The sequence below is a fragment of the Myotis lucifugus genome, unplaced genomic scaffold (assembly GCF_000147115.1).
Source record: "Myotis lucifugus unplaced genomic scaffold, Myoluc2.0 scaffold_83, whole genome shotgun sequence".
Classification (NCBI taxonomy): domain Eukaryota; kingdom Metazoa; phylum Chordata; class Mammalia; order Chiroptera; family Vespertilionidae; genus Myotis; species Myotis lucifugus.
This window is the reverse complement of record NW_005871131.1, coordinates 4,587,729-4,608,636: the sequence shown is the minus strand read 5'-3', so window position 1 is coordinate 4,608,636 and position 20,908 is coordinate 4,587,729. Positions and strand designations below refer to the sequence as shown.

The 20,908-nt window shown below is 37.6% G+C and overlaps 1 protein-coding gene across 11 annotated transcripts in view; it reads left to right on the top strand.

Annotated features, from left to right (window-relative positions):
- DENND6A (DENN domain containing 6A) overlaps window positions 1-20,908 on the top strand; it is a 48,464-nt gene that overhangs the window by 14,506 nt on the left and 13,050 nt on the right. For 4 of the 11 annotated variants that reach the window (XM_023755730.1, XM_006090874.3, XM_023755726.1 and 1 more), the window contains exons 4-12: window positions 7,502-7,614; window positions 10,081-10,161; window positions 11,615-11,720; window positions 12,315-12,394; window positions 13,820-13,870; window positions 14,635-14,690; window positions 16,286-16,408; window positions 17,373-17,468; window positions 19,568-19,662. In XM_023755730.1, the coding sequence (XP_023611498.1) occupies window positions 7,502-7,614; window positions 10,081-10,161; window positions 11,615-11,720; window positions 12,315-12,394; window positions 13,820-13,870; window positions 14,635-14,690; window positions 16,286-16,408; window positions 17,373-17,468; window positions 19,568-19,662 (801 nt within the window). The remainder of the gene's footprint in view (window positions 1-7,501; window positions 7,615-10,080; window positions 10,162-11,614; window positions 11,721-12,314; window positions 12,395-13,819; window positions 13,871-14,634; window positions 14,691-16,285; window positions 16,409-17,372; window positions 17,469-19,567; window positions 19,663-20,908) is intronic. The other 7 variants (XM_023755725.1, XM_006090875.3, XM_014457709.2 and 4 more) reach the window with 7 other exon arrangements.

Below are 20,908 nucleotides of genomic sequence, written 5' to 3'. Positions count from 1 at the left end.
AACAACCAGTTGCTATAATGCGCACTGACCACCAGGGTGCAGAAGCTCAATGCAGGAGCTGCCCCCTGGTGGTCAGTGCACTCCCACAGGGGGAGCGCTGCTCAGCCAGAAGTGGGGCTCACGCTGGCAAGCGCAGTGGTGGTGGTGGGAGCCTCTCCCGTCTCCACGGCAGCGCTAAGGACCCCTCGGGGATGTCCACTGAGGGGTCCCAGACTGCAAGAGGGTGCAGGCCAGACTGAGGGAGCCCTCCTCCCCCAGTGCATGAATGCCGTGCACTGGACCTCTAGTGTGCATATAACACCTTTGGTTAATCTCTTCCTGCACCCTCCCCTTTTTCTTCTGAGATTCGTTGGTCTGTTTCATGTTTCCATGTCTCTGGTTCTATTTTATTCATCAGTTTACTTTGTTTATTAGATTCCTTTTTTGTTTATTTTGATTTTTAGATTCAATTGTTGATAGATAAGTATTCATTGCCATTTTATTGTTCATATTTTTTATCTTCTTCTCCTTCACCTCCTCCCCCTCCTCTTCTTTATCATCATCCTTTTCTTAAAGAATACCCTTCAACATTTCATGTAATACTGGTTTGGTAGTGATGAACTCCTTCAGCATTTTCTTGTCTGTGAAGCTCTTTATCTGACCCTCAATTCTAAAATGAGAACTTTGATGGGTAATGTAATCTTGGTTGTAGGTCCTTGCTACTCATCACTTTGAATATTTCTTGCCATTCCCTTCTGGCCTGCAAAGTTTCTGTTGAGAAATCAACTGACAGTGATATGGGTGCTCCCTTGGAGGTAACTAACAGCTTTTCTCTTGCTGCTTTTAAGATTCTCTCTTTGTTTTTAACCCTTGGCACTTTAATTATGATGTGTTTTTGTGTGGGCCTCTTTAGGTTCCTCTTGTTTGAGACTCTCTGTGCTTCCTGGACGTGTAAGTCTATTTCTTTCACTAGGTAGGGGAAGTTTTCTGACATTATTTCTTCAAATACGTTTTCAATTCTTGCTGTCTCTCTTCTCCTCTGGCACCCTTATAATAGGGATGTTGATACACTTGAAGTTGTCCCAGAGGCTCCTTACACTGTCTTCATATTTTTGGATACTTTTTTCTTTTTACTCTTCTAATTGGGTGTTTTTTGCTTTCTCATATTCCAAATCGTTGATTTGATTCTCTACTGTTGAATTCCTGTAAATTATTCTTTATTTCAGTTAGTATATGCTTAATTTCTGACTAGTCCTTTTTCACGTCTTTGATGTTCTCACTAAGATCCTTAAAATTCTTACTAAGTCCCTTGAAGCTCTCATTAAGATCATTGAGAAACCTTATAACCATTGTTTTGAACTCTGTATTTAGTATCTGCTTGTTTCCATTTCATTTAGTTCTTTTTCTGGAGATTTCTTCTGTTCTTTCATTTGTGACATGTTTCTTTGTCTCTGCATTTTGGCTGCTTCCCTGTATTTGTTTCTATGCATTAGGTAGAGCTGTTACATTTCCTGGAATGAGTAGAGTGCTTTGTGTAGTAGGTGTCCTGTGGGGCCCAGTGACTCAGCCTCCCCAGTTACCTGAGCTGGGCATTCTAGGTGCACCCCTGTGTCGTCTGTCTGCACAGTCTTGTTGTAGTTGAACCTTGATTGCTGTTGGTGTCACTGGGAGGAATTGACCCCCAGGCCAATTGGCTCTGAGGACCAGCTGTGACTACAATGGAAGAGCTGCTGTGCAGGAGACACCCTATGGAGCAGGACTTGCTTCAATGGGGCTTTGGTGCTCACTGAATTTGCTCCTTGAGTGTGTTGCTTATGGATGTATAGAATTGTAATCTGGTATGGTCTGAAGCTGTCCACCAGGTGCACTGGCTTGGGGCCTCCTGGGAGGTACAAAGTCAGCCACTGCCTGGGGTCATCCAGCAGGAGCTACAGAGCTATCTACAGATTGCTGCTACTTGTATGGCCTTGGAAGTGCCCAGGAGAGTGAAGCAAGGCAGGCTGGCGCTAGTGCCTTATCTTGGGTCTCTTGTTGAGAGGTATGGGGCACCCTGACTTTGCTGCTGCTTGTTTGAGATATTTTAGGAAAGTTTTGAAGCCTGAGCCAGGACAGACCATACATATGGAAAAATGGCTGCAAAACTTGGGTGGGGTGCAGATTGGATGGGGTGGGGTCTCAGGGAATCACCAGGGAGAAATAAACAATTTGAGCCAGCTTGATGGAAACTCAGATATGGCTGCCAGTCAGGTCTGCAACGAGGAACGTCTCAGCATAGGAACAATGACCCCTGTGAGCACCTCTGTCTGGGAGAAAGCCACCGCCGAGTTCTTGCTCTGATGCCAAACAATCCAGTCCTCCCATATATCCCTGGATCCCCCCAAACTGCTGCCCCAGCACTGGACCTCAGAGGAAGTGAGCCTGTGTAAGTTGGTGTGCCAGCATTTTAAGAGGAACTGCCTGGGTTTCCAGCAGCATCTGTGTTACTCAGCCACAATCCCCGCTGGTTTTTACAGCCGGAAGGTACGGGGACTTCTCTCCCCAGCTCTGGAACCCTGGGCTGTGGGTCTGATACAGGGCTGGGTTCTCTTCTCATGGGAGGCCCCCACAGCCACGATATACCTCCCAATTAAAAAAATGACACACGTGGGTGCTGAACCAGCCTGTTCTGCACCTCTGCCCCTCCTGCCAGTCGCAGTGTGCTTTCTTTACTTATGTAGTTATAGGACTTCCATTCAGCCAGATTTCAGGAGGTTCTGAATGATAGGTTGTTCTGTATCTTAGTTGTAATTTTGATGTTGTTGTTGGAGGCAGTGAGTATTGGTGTTTACCTATACTGCCATCTTGGTTCTGTCTCAGGGTGTTTTTTTGTGGTTTTTTTTTTTTTAGAGAGAGTGAAAGGGAAGGGTAGAGACACAGAGAGAGAAACATTGGTGTGAAAGAGAATTTTGGATTGGTTGCCTCCCACACACGCCCCAACTGGCCTGCAACTGAGGTACGTGACCTTGACTGGAATTAAACCCATGACCCTTCAGTTCATGGCCTGACACTCTGTCCACTGAGCCAAACCAGCTAGGGCAGCCAGTTGGGTTTTTTAAAAATTTCCAATCTAGTGGACCAATGTTTTTATAAAATACAGTTAAAAGAAATTTTTAGAAAAATGAAGTCCAGATTTGTCATGACAATATCAAATTTCTGTAAGAGTTCCTAAATATTTATTCTCAGTTTGGATATTCATTTCATCATGGATCAGTAGCAAGATTTGTATACTGGCACCCGTCTATGGACTACACTTTGAGAAGCCCTGGTCCAAAGTTCCACTTCCCAGCAATTCCAACTTAACCACTTTAATCACAGGAAGAGTGGCTATAAAGAACTGAATGCCAAGGATAGGGCTAGCTCTTTTTTACTGTTGTTAATCCTCACCAGAGGATATTTTTTCCATTGATTTTTAGAGAGAGAGGAAGGGAGGGGGAGAGACAGAGAAAAAGAAACATAGATGTGAGAGAGACACATCGACTGGTTGCCTCCCATATGCATACCCACTGGGGCTGGGGATCAAGCCTGCAACTGAGGTACATGCCCTGGGGATCAAGTATGCAACCCCGGCATGTGCCCTTGACTGGAATTGAACCCGAGACCCTCAGTCCGCAGGCTGATGCTCAATCCACTGAGCCAAACTGGCCTGGGCAACTTTTATTTAAAATCATTGAATATAACTGCTGAAAGTGACTTTAAGTGATTATCTTCTGATACTTCTTACTTTTGTTAAGGAAATTGAGAAGCTTAGGTTAAGTGACTTCTAGAAGGCTAATTATTGACAGACCTGTGACTAGATCCCATTGATTGTGGCTTCTTTTTCCTCGGATTATAACTTTTTCCTCATGATCACACTCATTAACCATCTTGTACATGTTATCATTAGGTTGCTTATGTAGAATTGCAGTCTCTTGTTATATAGACAAACTAAACAGGTCATACTGACAAAATAGATTCTTGTTTTAATTTTTATTGATTTTAGAGAGTAAGACAGAGGGAGAGAGAGAGAGAAACGTCAATGATGAGAGAGAATCATCGATCAACCGCCTCCTGCATGTTTTCCACTGGGGGTTGAGCCCACAACCTGGGCACGTGCCCCATCAGGGAATCAAACCGTGACCTCCTAGTTCATAGGTTGATGCTCAACACTGACCCACGCTGGCCAGGGATAAATTTTTTTAATTAAAAAAATATACGTACATTTTTTATTTCAGAGAGAAAGGGAGAGGGAGAGAGAGAAACATCAGTGATGAGAGAGAATCATTGACCGGCTTCCTCCTGCATACCCCCTACTGGGGATGGAGCCTGCAACCCAGGCATGTGCCCTTGACTGGAATCGAACTTGGGACCCTTCAGTCTTCAGGCTAATGCTCTATCCATTGAGCCAAACTGGCTAGGGCCATAAATTTATTTTTGATGAGGTTGTAGGGTATCAGAATTGCTCTACCCTTTCTAAGGTATCATTTTCTGCAATGCAAAAGTGAAAAAACCTGGTTGCCAATCTGTAATGCCCCTTTTCCTATGATGATGGTAGGTCAGGATGGAGAACAAAGGTTCTCAACAAAGCCAGACAAGGAGTTGATATTTCTTCTTTTTTAAAAATATGTTTTTATTGATTTTTAGAGAGGAAGGAAGGAAGAGGGATAGATAGATAGAAACATCAATCAGAGAAATATATCATCAATCAGCTGCTTCCTGCATGCCCCATACTGGGGATCAAGCCTGCAACTGGAATCAAACCAGTTACCTCTTGGTTCATGGGTTGACGCTCAACCACTGAACCACACTGGTCTGGCAGGAGTTGATATTTATTTATTTAGTTAGTTAGTTAGTTAATCCTCACTTGAGGATATTTTTCCATTGATTTTTAGAGAGAGTGGAAAGGAGGAGGAGAGAGATGGAGAGAGAGAAAGAGAAACATCAATGTGAAAGAGACACATCGATTGGTTGCTTCCTCACAGGCCCCCAACCAGGGCTGGGGATTGATCCTGCAACCAAAGTATGTGCACTCAACTGGAATAGAACCCAGGACCCTTCATTCTGCAGGCTGATGCTCTATCCACTGAGCCAAACTGGCTAGGGCAGTAGTTGATATTTCTTTAGTAATCTTTCATATGTGAATGGACAGATCTCTGAAAATAAAATAGGAAACATTTACCTCAGTTCACAAGGGCACTATGAAAGCCTTTTTGACCTGGTAAACTTGCCTCCTGACCAATTCTGTATAGCTTTTGGGTGCAGCTGGTCACTGGAAAGTTCTCACAGCATGATTTGGGAATGGAACCAGGTGGGTAGGAATTTAAGGCTATGGGAGATTCATTACTTCCCTTCCACAAAACTTAGTATTTCTTACATTTTCCAGATGCTATCATATCTCTTTCTTAAAATCCATTGCATTTTCCTGTTCTATCTTATAACGGTCTCAGAGAAATTAGTGTGTACTTCTCAGTGTACCTGCAACCTAGGTATTTGCCTTGTCTGGGAATTGAACCCACAACCTTTTGATGTATGGGATGACACTCCAACCAACTGAGCCACACTGGCCAGGGCACTGAGTTGCTTTTTAAAAAACATATTGGTGCTCTGGCCAGATGAAGGTTTTTCTGGTTTTAGGAGGGCTGTACTTCCTTTTTTCTTTGATTTGGACTTGCTCTGGAGAACACCAATTTATGTATAATGTAGCCCCTCTTTGTTCCTGGCCAGTGTCAAGTCAATTGCAATGGATAATGATCTACTTATGGCCCTTGAAGTAATGTTTCTGGGAGACCAGTGTCTTGTAACCTCTGATTTTCATAATACCAAGTTTCAGTATCATCCTTCTGATTGTAACATTAGGGTTGAGGTTCAGGGGATCGTCTCCTTTTTATGTCTGAAATCATCTTTATGTCATTGTTCTCCACTCTTGAAATTTCAATACCTGTGCTCTGTGTTGTCCCCGCCATCCAGCTCCTGTAAGAATAAGTATGGAAATAATGCAAATAAACAAGGTGCTCCCCCCAACCCCAACGATCAGGAATAGCAAATTTATACATTGGAAAGAAGATCAACCAGAAAGTTAAGAGCAATGATCAGTTTTTGCTACTCAAAAAATCACATGGCTTATCTTTCTCCACCTGAGAATTCAGAAGCTAAATATAATCCCTATAACTGTGACTGTAGGAGGACTACATGTTAGAAGCGGGAATGCCATCTGAGGATCCTGTTTGTTATGTTAAATTTTCAGTGTTTGAGATTATTTGATTTTTAATGGAGTGGCCCTTTGTTTTACAATCCTTTATTTAGAGGGGTCTGCCTCTGTTTTTAACTTCATAAGGAATTATAATAAAGTGTATTTTCTTTAAAAAGAAAAACATATTACCAAGTTTCTGTTTCCTTTGTTAAGAACTTCATGTGCTAAAGTACTTCTGTGCATAATAAGTAATAATAAAATCTTGAGCACATTTTATATTTAATATAATCCTATTTTAAATATAGTAACTGGGAAAAATTTGAGTGACAAGTTACTTTCATCTGTCTTTTTAGGATATTCAGTTTTTTGTAATTATTGCCTGACAGTTTAGTTGTAAAGTTTACATGTTTTAAGAGGTTTACTAAAATGATTAAAGGTTAAAAAGTTATTTTTAGTTAAAATAGTAAGTTTATTACTTGAGCTCTTTCTGATTCGGCTATATTATGCCTTTTTTTAAAAAAAATTCTCATTGTGAAATATAAAACACATACAAGGTCAAGAAATACAGAACTTCAAAAGCCCCATATGTCTCCTCCAAACACTGTTTCCCTCCCCTTTCAAATATAACCACTACCCTGATTCTTACAGTAATAAGTTTCTTGCTTGTTTATAGTTTTATCACCCAACCAAGCATCTCTAAAGTCTGTACTTTTGCCTGCTTTTTAAAATATATTCTTTTATTGATTTCAGAGAGGAAGGGAGAGAGGGTAGAGAGAGAAACATCAATGATGAGAGAGAATCATTGATTGGCTGCCTCCTGCACGCCCCACACTGAGGATTGAGCCTGGGCATGTACACTGACGGGGAATCAAACCATGACCTCCTGGTTCATGGGTTGACGCTCAACCACTGAGTCACGCTGGCCAGGCTTGCCTGCTTTTGTTTTTTTAAACAATTATATAAATGGATTTGAACTATGTATTATTTTGTATTTGGCTTCTTTTGCTCATTATTATACTTGTGAGTCTGCATTACATGCAAACAATTTTAAGTAATTTTAATTACATGGGGAAAATGGAATAGGAAAAATAATGCAGGATTTAGGATGCATGTTTTACTAATGGCTTTGCCTCTAACTAGTGAAGATAGTGTTGAGCAAGTCACTTGAACTGTCAGGATCTCTTTTTTCTCCTCTAAAACATGATGGAATGGATTTAAATGATGCTTGGACCCTTGCCACTCTAACATTTAATGAAACTGGATAAGTAAGTGTTATACTGTGCTATCCTAAATTTATTTCATTTTTGTTTTCATTAGGTTGTCTTGGAGATACCCAGTTCTGTTTTAGATTTCGACAGTCTTCTGGGAGGAGTGTGTCACTGCATTGTTTCCTGGATCAATTTGACAAAGATTTACCAGTTTACTTAAAGGTTGGAAAAGTAGTAATAAAAGAATGTCTATGTGAGAGGAAACTTTAAAACTCAGTTACTTCTTATAGCATTCAGAAACATTTTGCTTTTGTTTTGTTATTATATCACACTGCTGAATTTCCTAAATCTGATTCATATAGATTCAATATGTGAGTGAAGGAGACTTTATAAAGTTACTGTTCTTGAAATGTAATGCCCATTGGGAGTTAGAGAAATTGATTAGGATGCTGAAGTAATTTTCTTTCATTTGTTAATAACTCCTTGTTTATTTTATTATATTTAATCCTCACTCGAGGATATGTTCATTAATTTTAGAGAGAGGAAGGAAAGAGAGAGAGAAACTGATGTGAGAGAGAAACGTCGATCAGTTGCTTCCCATATTGGCCCCAACTAGGGATTGATTGAACCCACAATGTAGGTATATGTGCTGACCAAAAACCTGCAACCTTTTTGGTGCATGGGATGACACTCCAACCAACTGAGCCACCCGGCCTGGGCAATAACTCCTTGCTTAAATTTTTTTTTTAAGTTTTATTCTTACTGATTTTAGGAAGGGAGAGAGAGAGAAAGAGACAGACAGACAGACATCAGTTATGAGAGAGAATCATTGATTGGCTACCTCCTGCACACTCCACACTGGGGATCAAGCCCGCAACCCTGACATGTGCCCTAACCAGGAATCGAACTGTGACCTCCTGGTTTAAAGGTTGACATTCAACCACTGAGCCACACCAGCTGGGAAATAACTCCTTGTTTAGATGTGGAGATAGGGTAGTCTTATACCAGTAAATATCACCCAGAGTAGAAGATTCCCTGTGGTAATTAATCCCTACCTACTTTATGATAGAATTCTCTTTTTGATTTTTTTAATGAGCTTTATTTTTAAATTATTATTTATTAAAAATAATTTTAATTCCGATTATTCCAGAGCATACATTTCTGTTTTGTACCCACACTTACATTTCTAACTGTGTGAGGAACATTTCCATCTATATGTGCTATCAGCACATCCAATATGAACTTTAGTTTGCCTACAATCAGCATTTACAGTATACCTAACTGGTTTTGCTAATGACAGGAACCCTCTCCCAGTTAGCCAAAGAAATGTCTCTTATAGCCATCTGTTCCTTTCCATGACCTTTTGCTTTCACTATTAACATATTCTTTCAATTGATGATAATAATCACTACATTTATTAGACCTTTTTATGTTCTAGGTTCACTGTATCAATAAGCATATATTATCTCATTAATCTCTGTAGTGTTCTGAGAGCATTCCTTTTGCAGATGTGGGAATTAAGGGTTATTGAGGATTGAAACTTGCCCAAAGATATTCCAACGCAATATATCTTGCACAGTGTTCCCAGCTAAAATGTACATACGTATTATCTAAAAATAAGTAAAATCTAAAATGACTACGCATTGTTTAATGAACAAAGAGCTAATGATAGTACTGTTTCCTTGTGCTCACTTTCTGGGCCTTCCAAAATAAGGCCTTTACCTTTCCAGTTTCCAACTTTTTACCCTTCCTATACATGTGCCATATTTTTTCCGGGATAGCTTGTATTTTTCTGTGTGTTTTTTGCTGAAACTCCTAAACCTGGAATGTCTTTGTCTTTGTTTAAACATATCCATCCTTCATTGCCCAATTTAAAACTAGGTGTCTCCATGAAATCTTTACTGATCTACATAGACAGAGATAATCTCTTCCCCCTTGACCTCTTTGTAACAGTGCTTTGTACCTGCCCTCCTGTTCCATAATGGTCATTTTTGTACTTTTCTTATTCCTCTTAGATTGTGATCTCCTTTAGGAACTGTGTCTGATGCATCTTTCTATCTTCTCTAACACAATGCCTTGTTCAGAGTAGGTGGTCGGTCGATAAGCATTTGTTTAAAAAATATCAAATGAGGAACCAGGCCAAAATTTATTCCATTAGGATGTTAAAACTTAAGTTTTTTGGAATGTAATTCCTTTCAAATTGTATGTTGATAAATATTCCAATGTCTCATTATTATTGGGTAAAAACATTACTGGCTACATAAGATTCAAATTGGCATTTAACTCCTTTTGTATCTCTCTCGAAATTTTACATTAGGACACTTCATTTTACTAAGACTGTCCCCTAATGCAAAAGTATAGGCAGGATTTAAAAAATTATACAAAGCATTGGGGAAAAACAATTTAATTGTTCATAACTCCCTTTAACTAGTACAGCTATGAATAAAGAACATAAACAGAGTAAGTTACAGGGGGAAATATGACTTTATTAATGATTATTTCATCTTTGGGCAAGTTAGGTTTTTATCTGGCTGTTACTGTCATGATTGTTGTTTGTGTTGGTGGAAAAGCATAACTACCTCTTTGTGTATACTTCATGACTCCATTCGGGTTTATAAAGGAACTTAATGTTAATAATAAAGGATGGCTACACATAATTATATTTTTCATTTGTCACTTCTTTCGTAGAAGGATCCTGCTTATTTTTATGGATATGTGTATTTCCGACAAGTTCGAGACAAAACTCTAAAAAGAGGCTATTTTCAAAAGGTAATTTTCAGATACACTATAATAGAAAAAATATTTTTATAATATGGTTAGAAAGATAGAAACTATCAGAATGAATAGTCTTTAAAGTCTTTGATATTTTATTTTTAAACTTACTAGAATTTATATTTTATCTTTGTGTTTTTTTAGATTATAAACATCTGTTCCTAGATTTTTATCTGCTACTAAATTTTACCTTTCTGCTGCCTCTGTAGTATATTCATGACAATAACTTACAGTTTTTTATGAAACTGTCAAAAGCCAGAAGAATCTGCTTAGTTTTTAAAAAGAGTTTTTTGATTTTTTTAGAGATAGGAAGGGAAAGGAGAGAGAGAAACATCGATGTGAGAGCACAATATTGATCAGCTGGCTCCTGTAAGCCCCCCTATGGGGGATCAAGCTGTAACCTGGGCAAGTGCCCGTGATTGGCAACCTCCTGGTGCATGGGATGACACCCAACCAATTGAGCCACACAAGTCAGGGCAGAATCTACTTAATTGTTACGTTTTAGAATAAGGGAAAGAATAAACAGATTATAATATAGTTACAACTAGTACTTTTTTTGAAGAGTCAGTAAATATACTTTAGCAACATCTAGGTATAGTTTTTACTGTAAATGTACAATCTTTTACTTTCTTTAAAAAAAAATCAGTTGATTTCAAGTCAGTCCCAACTAATGAAACACACCTTTACCTTTTGTAACTGGAGTATGCCCTGACCAGTAATTGATGCTGGACTGAAAAGTAAAAAATAAATTTAAAGAAAAATAGATTTAAAAAACAAGATCAGCATAATCTGTATCTGAAGTGATTAAACTGTAAAGCCACAATTTCTAAGTATGTGGCTATGACCATTGAACTCTAAAATATTGGGAGATAGGAGAGGATAAGGGTGAATAAGTGGTAATGGAAGGAAACTTGGGGTGGTGAGCACACAATACAATATACAGATGATGTGTTTATGGAATTGTATCCCTGAAACTCACTTAATTTGATTAACCAATGTCATCCCAATGAATTCAATAAAAAATAAAATAATAACAGTTACAGGTCTTAGTTTGAAAAAGCATCACAATTTGCTCTTTCCTTATGAGGAATAATTTATTTAGCTAATTCCTGATATTGTTTTGATGATGATATTAGTAGCTAGCCTTTAGAAATTATCCATGATGTTAGTCTGTTTACAGGAAATTCTTTTTCCTGGAAAGAAGGAAAATTGGTCAGTATGCTTTTTATGTTCTTAAAGTGTAGTAATAAGGTTAAAACTTCTTGTATTCTGCGATTATAGTTTTATATTTCCTTTTAACCATATACTGTAAAAACCTTTTTATTTCAAAATCCACACTTTTTGCTGAATTTAGATTGTTAGTAATTGCTGATGTAAAAAATGACAAATTTAAATTATAATCATTAGAAAATTAAAAAACAACAACACCTTGTTTCTTTTTTCCCTCCAGTCCTTGGTTTTGATCAGCAAACTACCTTATATTCATTTTTTTCACACTGTACTCAAACAGATAGCACCAGAGTATTTTGAAAAGAGCAAACCTTATTTGGAAGCAGGTAAGTTAAACATTGTGTGACTTAAGTAGCTTTATGAAGGAGTTTTAAAAATTTTACTGGAAATGGTCTGATAATAATGAAGTTGACCTTTTAAAAATTTAGTTAAGAATTTTATGGTGGGAGAGAGATGTAAAACTACTCTCTGGCATCTTTACCTAGAAACACCAAAAACTGTATCATTTATTATCTCCATTTGCACCATGGGACAATAATAAACAAATATTGAGTTGACATTTCTGATACTTAGCACGTTAAACAGAAATCCTTATGTTGCTTGATGCAGAGAGAAGGCCTCTGCCAAGTGGTGTGCTTTTGTAGCTAATTTTAGTAGTAATAAATGAATAGAAAAACTCCTTTAAACCTGTTATTTGGTTGCTTTAAAAAATATATTAACCAATTTTATCCTAGCAGAGGTGTATTTCTGGTGAAATGTAAGGTATTTTCATTGCTTTTATTTTTTTTTACCTCTTTTCCAACCTTCCCAGTATATTTGTCCTGCCCTATAGAAAGTAGAGTTCTAAAATCTAATACGCTATTTTTCATATTTTAATATTTCCATTTATACTAAGGAAGAATTTTATTATGTTTTTACAGCTTGTAATGATGTTGATCGATGGCCTGCCCCAGTGCCAGGGAAAACATTATACCTGCCTATTATGGGGGTGGTAATGAAGGTAATAACTTATATTTCATTTGTCTCCTTTTTAAAAGATCTGTAAGCGTTCATACATGAGTTTTGCTTTTTAACTTCCTAATAACATCCAATCTTGTTATTGCCTTCACTTGTTTTTTTTATTTTATTATTTTATTTTATGTGAGGAGTTACAGATATACCAGTTCATCCTGCTGCACAAAAACATTAGTCATACAACTCCAGGGACACCAGTCCCATCTTCCTGTAAAGTTTGCATGAGGGGGGTCATCTATATATATAAAGGCCTAAGTGACCATTTGACCGGTAGCTATGACGCACACTGACCACCAGAGGGTAGACGCTCAATGCACAGGCATGGAAACATGGAGCAGACTGATGAATCGCAGAGGGAAGGAGGGAGGTGGGAGGGCAGGAAGAGATTAACCAAAGATCTTATATATGCATACTAGAGGCCGAGTGCATGGATTCGTGCACTGGTGGGGTCCCTCAGCCTTACCTGCAGGGACCGGGCTGAAACCAGCAGTCTGACAATCCCCTGAGGGGTCCTGGTTTGCGAGAAGGCACAGGCCAGGCTGAGGGACCCTACCAGTGCACTAATTCATGCACCGAGCCTCTAGTTTTTATATAATACATGTGCATGTAAATGCCACCTAGAATTCTGCTACTTTATGGCTCTCCAGAGATGGGTGGTATTGCAACATACTTGTAGGATCAAGTATGAATTACTAAAAATTAAAAGAAATTAGGAAAGCCATTGTTTTTTAGTCTTAAATGATCTTCTTAATATGTAATGTCAGACCAAACATGTCCATTCCAGGGTATTGTTCTCTATTAAATTTTCTTTCCTTCATTTTCTAAAATAAATTTGCATTTTGCTCTTAGGCTTTGTTTGAGTGGGCTCTAAGTGCTTTTGCATTTAATTTTCTTGTTGGATTTATTTTTGGCAATGCTCTCTTAAATGTGTTCTTTCCTGTGTTTTGTTTTTTTCCCTGGGAAATCATCAAAAGTAGTACTTGTAGTCCTGGGTTGAGAGTTTTCATGGTTTCCTATGGGATTTATCCCATAGTTTGGCAAGCTTGGAAGGGTGTGTTTGGGTGTGTGTATATTAATGAAGCAAAGATTGGAACAATAAACTGGAAGCGGTATGAAGTTGATGTCCCTTTTCTGTTTTTCAGCACATTTGCTTCTCATTGGTTTAGTGATTTCTGTGTGTGTGGGAATATGGAGACCTTGGTGCATTTACCTTTTGCTGTGACTGAAAATAAATATGACCTCAGTTTTTTAATCTGACATAAATACTTTGTTTCTATGGCTTTTTAGGTAGTGCTAAGTGTACCTTTTTAGCAGCAGGATAGAGCATTTCTGATCCCTCTGTGGTGGGACTGGCAAATTATATAAAGGACATTCTTTTGTTACCAAAGTTAATTTCTCCTTTCTCTTTAAGGTACGGATTCCCACATGTCATGACAAACCTGGGACAACTCAAATAGTGCAGGTAGTGTGGTACTGTGGTAGAATAAACCAGCACAGAGAGTCTCTTTAACAGGCATTTTAAACTAGCAAATGCAGTCTTGGGTTTATGATACAATTCTGAATAGTACTGAAATATCCTATGAAATAATATGTTAATGAATTGATAGTAAACTTTCTAATGTTTCTCAGATATTTTTCTTGTTCTTTCTCTGGTAGATACTGTTGAGAACTCAGAATTTATACTGTAATTGTGAGGACAAGGGGAAAGTAAATATTTTTTTCAGCAAGATTTAATTCTAAAAAGCCTCTTATAGAGTGGTCAGCAGACTTCTGGTTTTAGCAAACTCAAGCAAAAGGATTCTGTAGTTATGATTGCCTTTCATTTTTCTCAAAGCTACATCTGTTCTAGGGTGGAGTTGAATTTTTTCACCTGAGACATTTTAACTAGTATCTTAGCACTTCCATTGTTCTTTGAATTGAATAAAAATGTAGAGCAGTAGGAAAGCTAATTTTGTCTGTTATATATATCATATAGTATTATGGTAGTATTTCATACAGTCGTGAATTCATCTGGCTATTAAATTAATGCTTTAACCATGTAATGTTTCCTTGATCTTCTGCTGTTTAGGGGAGATGGGTCAGACCCATTTTCTGTAGCTTTCCCTAGAGGAAGAGAATCTTAAAAGATAGAGCAGTATGTTTTTTGATCATGAGATAAATAGGTTTATTTAAAAAATCAATTTCTGTACATTTTAATGACATCTCTATTTCTTTTCTATCTCTTAGGCAGACACACACATATCTGTTGTTTTATCTACTGTTCATGAAGTGGATCTTTTCAGGTATAGAGTAAAAAATTTTAACTGCTTTTGCTTTTTGATGTTAAATTTCTTTAGAAAATGAATGTTTGTATATGAAATTTAGGAAAATAATCATTATGCTTCATCTTGACTGCATGTTACAAGCTTTGGTATTGTAATGATATAAAAAAAAATGCACTCATTCCCTGGCCTGTGTGGCTCAGTTGGTTGGAACATCATCCTTACACCAAAAGGTTGTGGGTTGGACTCCTGGTCAGAGCGCATATCTAGGTTGCGGGGTTTGATCCCCATTTGGGGCATGTACAGGAGGCAACCGATCAATGTTTCTCTCTCACTTTCTTCCTTCCCCCGCTTCCCTCTCTCTAAACTCAAACATATCCCCCAATGAGGATTAAATTTTTTTAAATGCACTTTTTTTTTAGCGATGCACTTTTAAGTATTTTGAGGTGAAATGTCATGAGGTTTGTGTTTTATTTTAAAGTACTTCAATAAGAAAAAGTAAATGAAGCAAAAATAGCAAAATATTGTTAACACTAGATATATGTAAGGGAGTTCTTACACTATTATCTTTATTTCTCTGTATGTTTGAAACTTTTTAAAATGCAAAACTAAAAATTAAGTGCAGATAATCTAGCACTTAAAAAAGAAAGAAGGAAAAGGTACCAATGTATTTTACACAGAGCAGCTAAGTAAGAATCTTTGAATTGGTGCCCAAGTTCCAGCTCCCTGGTGGTTCTCATGTGGAGCTTAGCTTGAGAAACCATTGTTATAAATGAGCAATTACTAAATATTAATACATATAATCAGAAGTCATGTCAAAGACAGTGAGTTTTGGTTTGCTTTTTTTTTATGTGTATATGGGTTTTGTGTGTGTGTGTGTGTGTGTGTGTGTGTGACCTGCATGGCATACTGCTTCAAAGATTATTAGTTTTATATGCTAGATTTGTTTTATGTACTGGACCTGGCACAGCCCAGTAACCCTACTTTTAGGTATTTATGCAATAAAAATGAAAACATACCTACACAAAGACCTGTATGCACGTGTTTATAGCAGCTTTACATACCAGCCTAACACTGGAAATAATGCAAATGTCCATCAACTGGTAAATGGATAAACAAAATGAGATATGTGCATGGAATACTACCCAGCGATTAAGAATGAACTATCGATATATTATGGATGACTTTCAGAAGCATTATATTTAGTGAAATGAGCTAGATTTAGTATAAAGAGCTACTTACTGAATGATTCCATTTATATAATATTCTGGAAAAGGAGAAACTATAAAAATCAGGCCTTTTTTTTTTTTAAAGATTTGATTGATTTTATTTTGAGAGAGAAAGGGAGAGGGAGGAGAGAGTGAAACATTGATGTGAGAGCTTAATATTGATCGGCTGCCTCCTGCATGCCCACTACTGGGGATCTAACCTGCAACCCAAGCATGTGCCCAATCTAGCCTGCAACCCAATCAAATTGGCAACCTTTCAGTGCAGGGACACACCCAACCAACCAAGCCACACCAGCCAGGACTCAATGTGAAGTGTTTAGAATGATTACATGGGAACTTAGCAAGTTGGATAAATAACAATGTTCCTACTATGTAAACACCTTTCAGGTGTTTTTTCCCAGTTTTCTTTCATAGTCAGATGCTTTGGGAACTGGTGCTGTTGGGGGAGCCCCTTGTGGTCATGGCACCATCACCTTCAGAGTCTTCGGAGACTGTATTGGCACTTGTTAAGTGAGTACATTCGTTCATAATGGTGATAGTTGCAGCACTTTCCCATCTGTTATTTGCTTGTACACTCATTGCATTGATCCACACAAAGAAGTTAGTGCTCATTATAGCACCAATTTATGGATGACAAAATTAATCAGGCTTCATGAAGGCTGGAACCATGTTCTTGTTTTTCTGAGCAACAAGCACATTCATTTACTTACACCAGTGATTTCCAACCTGTGTGCCAAAACAGGCAGTACCTGACTGTTTAGTCAGGGGCACTGACCGCTTTACCCTTAGATTGTCAAATTAAAAAATGACAACAGCCAACACACCTATAGCCTTTCGGTGTGAATGAATCAAAATTACACCAGTGCTCTTCCTTTCAGGAGCACGCCCACCCATTCCTCTCCCCTTCCCCCCAGGTGCGTTACCTTTGCCTTTCCCTCTCCTAACCTTCAAGGTCCCTTCTTTTGCCTCTGTAACTTGTTTCCTGAGCCTATGCAGCCCAGCTGGCTCGCTTCTGCTACTTCTGTAACTTTCTAAATAAACTTTCTCTTATAACTTGAAAAAAATATGTACCTTTTTATTTTTGTCAGAGCAGCAAAAATATATTTTTTGGTATGCCATGGAATTTTAGTAATTAGTTTATGTGTGCATGAGATGAAAAAGGTTGAAAAATCCCTGACATACACAAAGTTGACACCTGAAAAATATTAGGTATGTGAATGGTCAGTGTCATTAAAAGGCATCTGAGAGAATCAGAATTTCACCTTATTTTCTGCCCCAAGTCCAATGTTCTTTCAATATGCCCTTTCACATTATGTATTTCCATTTGATTTCTAGTTTCCTGAAATGAGTTTGCCATTTATTGAAATAGATACATTATCCCATTAGGGGTATACTGTGTATATGGTTGTTTTGTGCTTATTGAGCAGGGCCTTTAATTTCTGTGTCCTTTGTTTTACATGTTCTCGCTCCACAGCTGTATTTCTCCATTGAAGTACTTCAGTGATTTCCGACCTTATTTCACTATTCATGATAGTGAATTCAAAGAATATACTACTCGTACCCAAGCCCCGTAAGTAAACAAAGCAACTTTTATTAACCAATTATTACCTTTATAAACTGCAGAATCATTTTTGGTAATAATTTAAAAGTTTAAATTTTGAACTTATTGGCAGATTGATTTTATAAAGTAAGGTTTAAGGAGCTGCTGGTTCACATTTCCAGAGTCAGCATCTTATTTTCTTTGAATGATTCATTTTATTAGTGGGAGCTATACTGTCATTAATAGCCATCCCAACTGTACTGTCAGTTCTATCTTCTTTTCATACTTCAGGACCTCTTGTAGTATCAGTTATCTCTTCTTGCTCTATAATTTCCTTTTTCTTCTTCCTCTTCATTGAATTTGCATATAAACATGAAAATTCTTCCTAGTCTGTAAAAGGGGGAAAATTATCTTATGCTTTCCCTTTTAGCTCCTGCTCTATTACTCATCTTCTTTTCATAGCTAAGTTTCTAGAATAACAATAAAAACCTCTATTTACTATCTCCTTTTCTTGGTTTCCTGGCTGCTTCTCAGTTCATTGCATGTTGATTTCTCCATCTCAACTGAAGTTGTTCTTGCCCAAGTCAGTAAGGCCCTTCTCACTGCTCGACCCAGTGGGTACTATATTGCCCCATTTTCCCTTTCTTATAACATTTGAGCTGTTGACCTTGAAAATATTTTAATCCTTGATACCACTCTTACCTGGCTGGCTGGTGGTGCATCTCACTCTCCTGTGCAGACTTTTCTTTCTCTGCCAACCCCTTAGATGTTGGTATTCTTCAGTGTTGTGTTCTTGATTCTGATTTCATACTGATAATTCTTTCTGTACAATCTTATCTGTACTCACGACTTCTGTTAACACCTATATACTGGTGACTGAAGTTTATCTTCCTAGTCAAAATCTTTATAAGGTCCAGACATATATATATCCAAATTTATTATTTTTTTTAACCATGTTTGCTACTTGGACATCTAATGTCACCTAAAACAAAACATGTTCAAACTTAATTCTTTTTGGTTCCTCTTTTTTCCCCCCTTATCCCAAGCCTCTTAGTATTTTCATGAATGCTATTACTTTTTGCTTAGTTATCAAAACCTAAATTGTTGTAAATTTCTCCTTAATAGGGTGCACATCAAGTTTTACCAAATTCTGTCAATTCAACATCCTAATCCAGTGATGGCGAACCTATGAACTCATTTCAGAGGTGACACGCGAACTCATTTTTTTGGTTGATTTTTCTTTGTTAAATGGCATTTAAATATATAAAATAAATATGGTTGCACATATCAAAAAATTTCTATATGTGACACGGCACCAGAGTTAAGTTAGGGTTTTTCAAAATGCTGACACGCCGAGCTCAAAAGGTTCGCCATCACTGTCCTAATCTTTCCAAAGCTCTCTTCCCAGTCCTCCTGTCTATTTTCATATGGGCTGTTGCTTTTTCTCAAACCTCTTCCCCTCCTTATAGGATATCTTCTAAATTTTCCGTAGAGTAGCCTTTCTAAAAGTACATTTTCATTCATGTGGCATTGCTCTACTCAGTTTTCTAGAAGCTTTCATTTGCCTACAAGATAACATCTAAACTTCTTAGCATATTAACTTGGTACTTAATGATCTGGCCAGCATCTGCCCAACTACTTTTATTTGTACTTTGTGCTCTAGAAATGCTGAACTATTTGTAGTTCCACAAATAGATCATGATCTCACTTCATTGCTTTGCACATACTATTCATTCTCCTGCATCACCTTTACCACTCTTATCTATTTGGCAAAGAACTCTTACTCATCTTTCATATCTTTGTGCAAATGTCATCTCTTTGATCCCATGGTAGACATAGTGTCTCCTTTGTAATTATTGTACATTTTATAGCACTTTCACTGTTTTATCATTTCTGGCATCATAATTCAGTATGTATCCCTTTTAACTGTGTGCTTTAGAAGGACTATGTCTTTTCATCTTTATATGCTTAGTGCTAAACATGGTGTCTGGCATATAGTTTATATGGAATACATTGAATGAAGGAAAACATAATCTATTTATGGTTCACTCAAAAGAAATTGTAAACTATTCTTCACTGATGGAACATTCATCTTTCTCTCACCTCATTTTTGTTTTGTCTTTATGTAGGCCCTCAGTCATATTAGGAGTAACCAACCCCTTTTTTGCAAAAACACTTCAGCACTGGCCACACATTATTCGAATAGGAGACCTTAAGCCAGCAGGTAAAGTATAAACTTGGTGTTCTGCTTTTTAGTGTATAATGTGGCTGAGCAGGTTTATTTCTTCCCATTTGTTTTTACTTTTTGGTTACTTTTTAATTATGTTGATGGCAGTCTTCTTTGAGGCAACCTGAATAAGGGCCTTTGGAGAAAAGCATAACTTCTCACTAAAATATGCAGGTATAACCCATCATTCCTCCTACCAAAAAACATACTTAGTGTTATAAACATGGAATGAATTATAGCTAAATGAAACCTCAAAAACGAGCTACTTTTTGTAAATAGCCCAATTAAAAAGGGATTTCCAACACTTGACTAAGTATTATACATTTCTGTGATGCTGGTATTGATTAAAGAAGTAATCAAAAGGTGTGCTTTCCTGAAGAAATAAGATATATATACCTTGCTCATGGTGGCTTTTTTTAAAAATAAGATAACAAATCCACTTTTACTTGTTTCTTTTTTTTTTTTATTGTTTTATTGCTTAAAGTATTACAGAGGGTATTACATATGTGTCCTTTTTTTTCCCCCCGCCCTTGACAATCCCCTGGCCTCCCCTACCTACTTGTTTCTTTTCAATAAATTTAAATCCTCTAGGAGTACAGCATTACATAGGTTCTGTGTCTAGTGGCCTTAGCAAGAAGATTGCTTCCAAATTTGGCACGAACCATGCCACTATTTCCATAAGCCCGAGTTACCTCTCCCCAGATTACTCAGTTTGCCACCAGGAGTCACTATGTTGTTCTTGGTTTTGTACATGTAAAAACATATCTCTTGCCTAGATAGAATTCAGTTTCATTTTGAGCATAAAACCTTTAATTTTAAGAAAACAGTATGCTCTCTCTGGTTCCAGAGAGCCTGCTTATATCCAGCAGTAATGGCCTTGGACCACAGCCTTCCAGACATACTTGTCGTTTTAGAAGTCCGGTTCCCAGCAGGTCTCCGCCAGCTCCAAGATGGTGGAAGGAGCCAGGGTAGCTGTTTTAAAGGTGTTTTTAAGTGAATACATGAATTCTGAGGTTGGAAGTTTTATAACTTTAGATAACTTAATGATACCTCTGACATTCCTCATTGGACATTCCTGAATTTTTCATTTTGTTATGATATCTTGCCAGCTAATATTCTTGCTGATCTGAGAAATCTCTTCAGGCAGGTGAAGTTGCCAATTTAAAAGACCTAGGACTAAGTCGGGGGGAGCGGGGGGAGGAAAGGCTAGAGAAAGGAAAAGAGAAAGAAAGCCTGTTCTGTT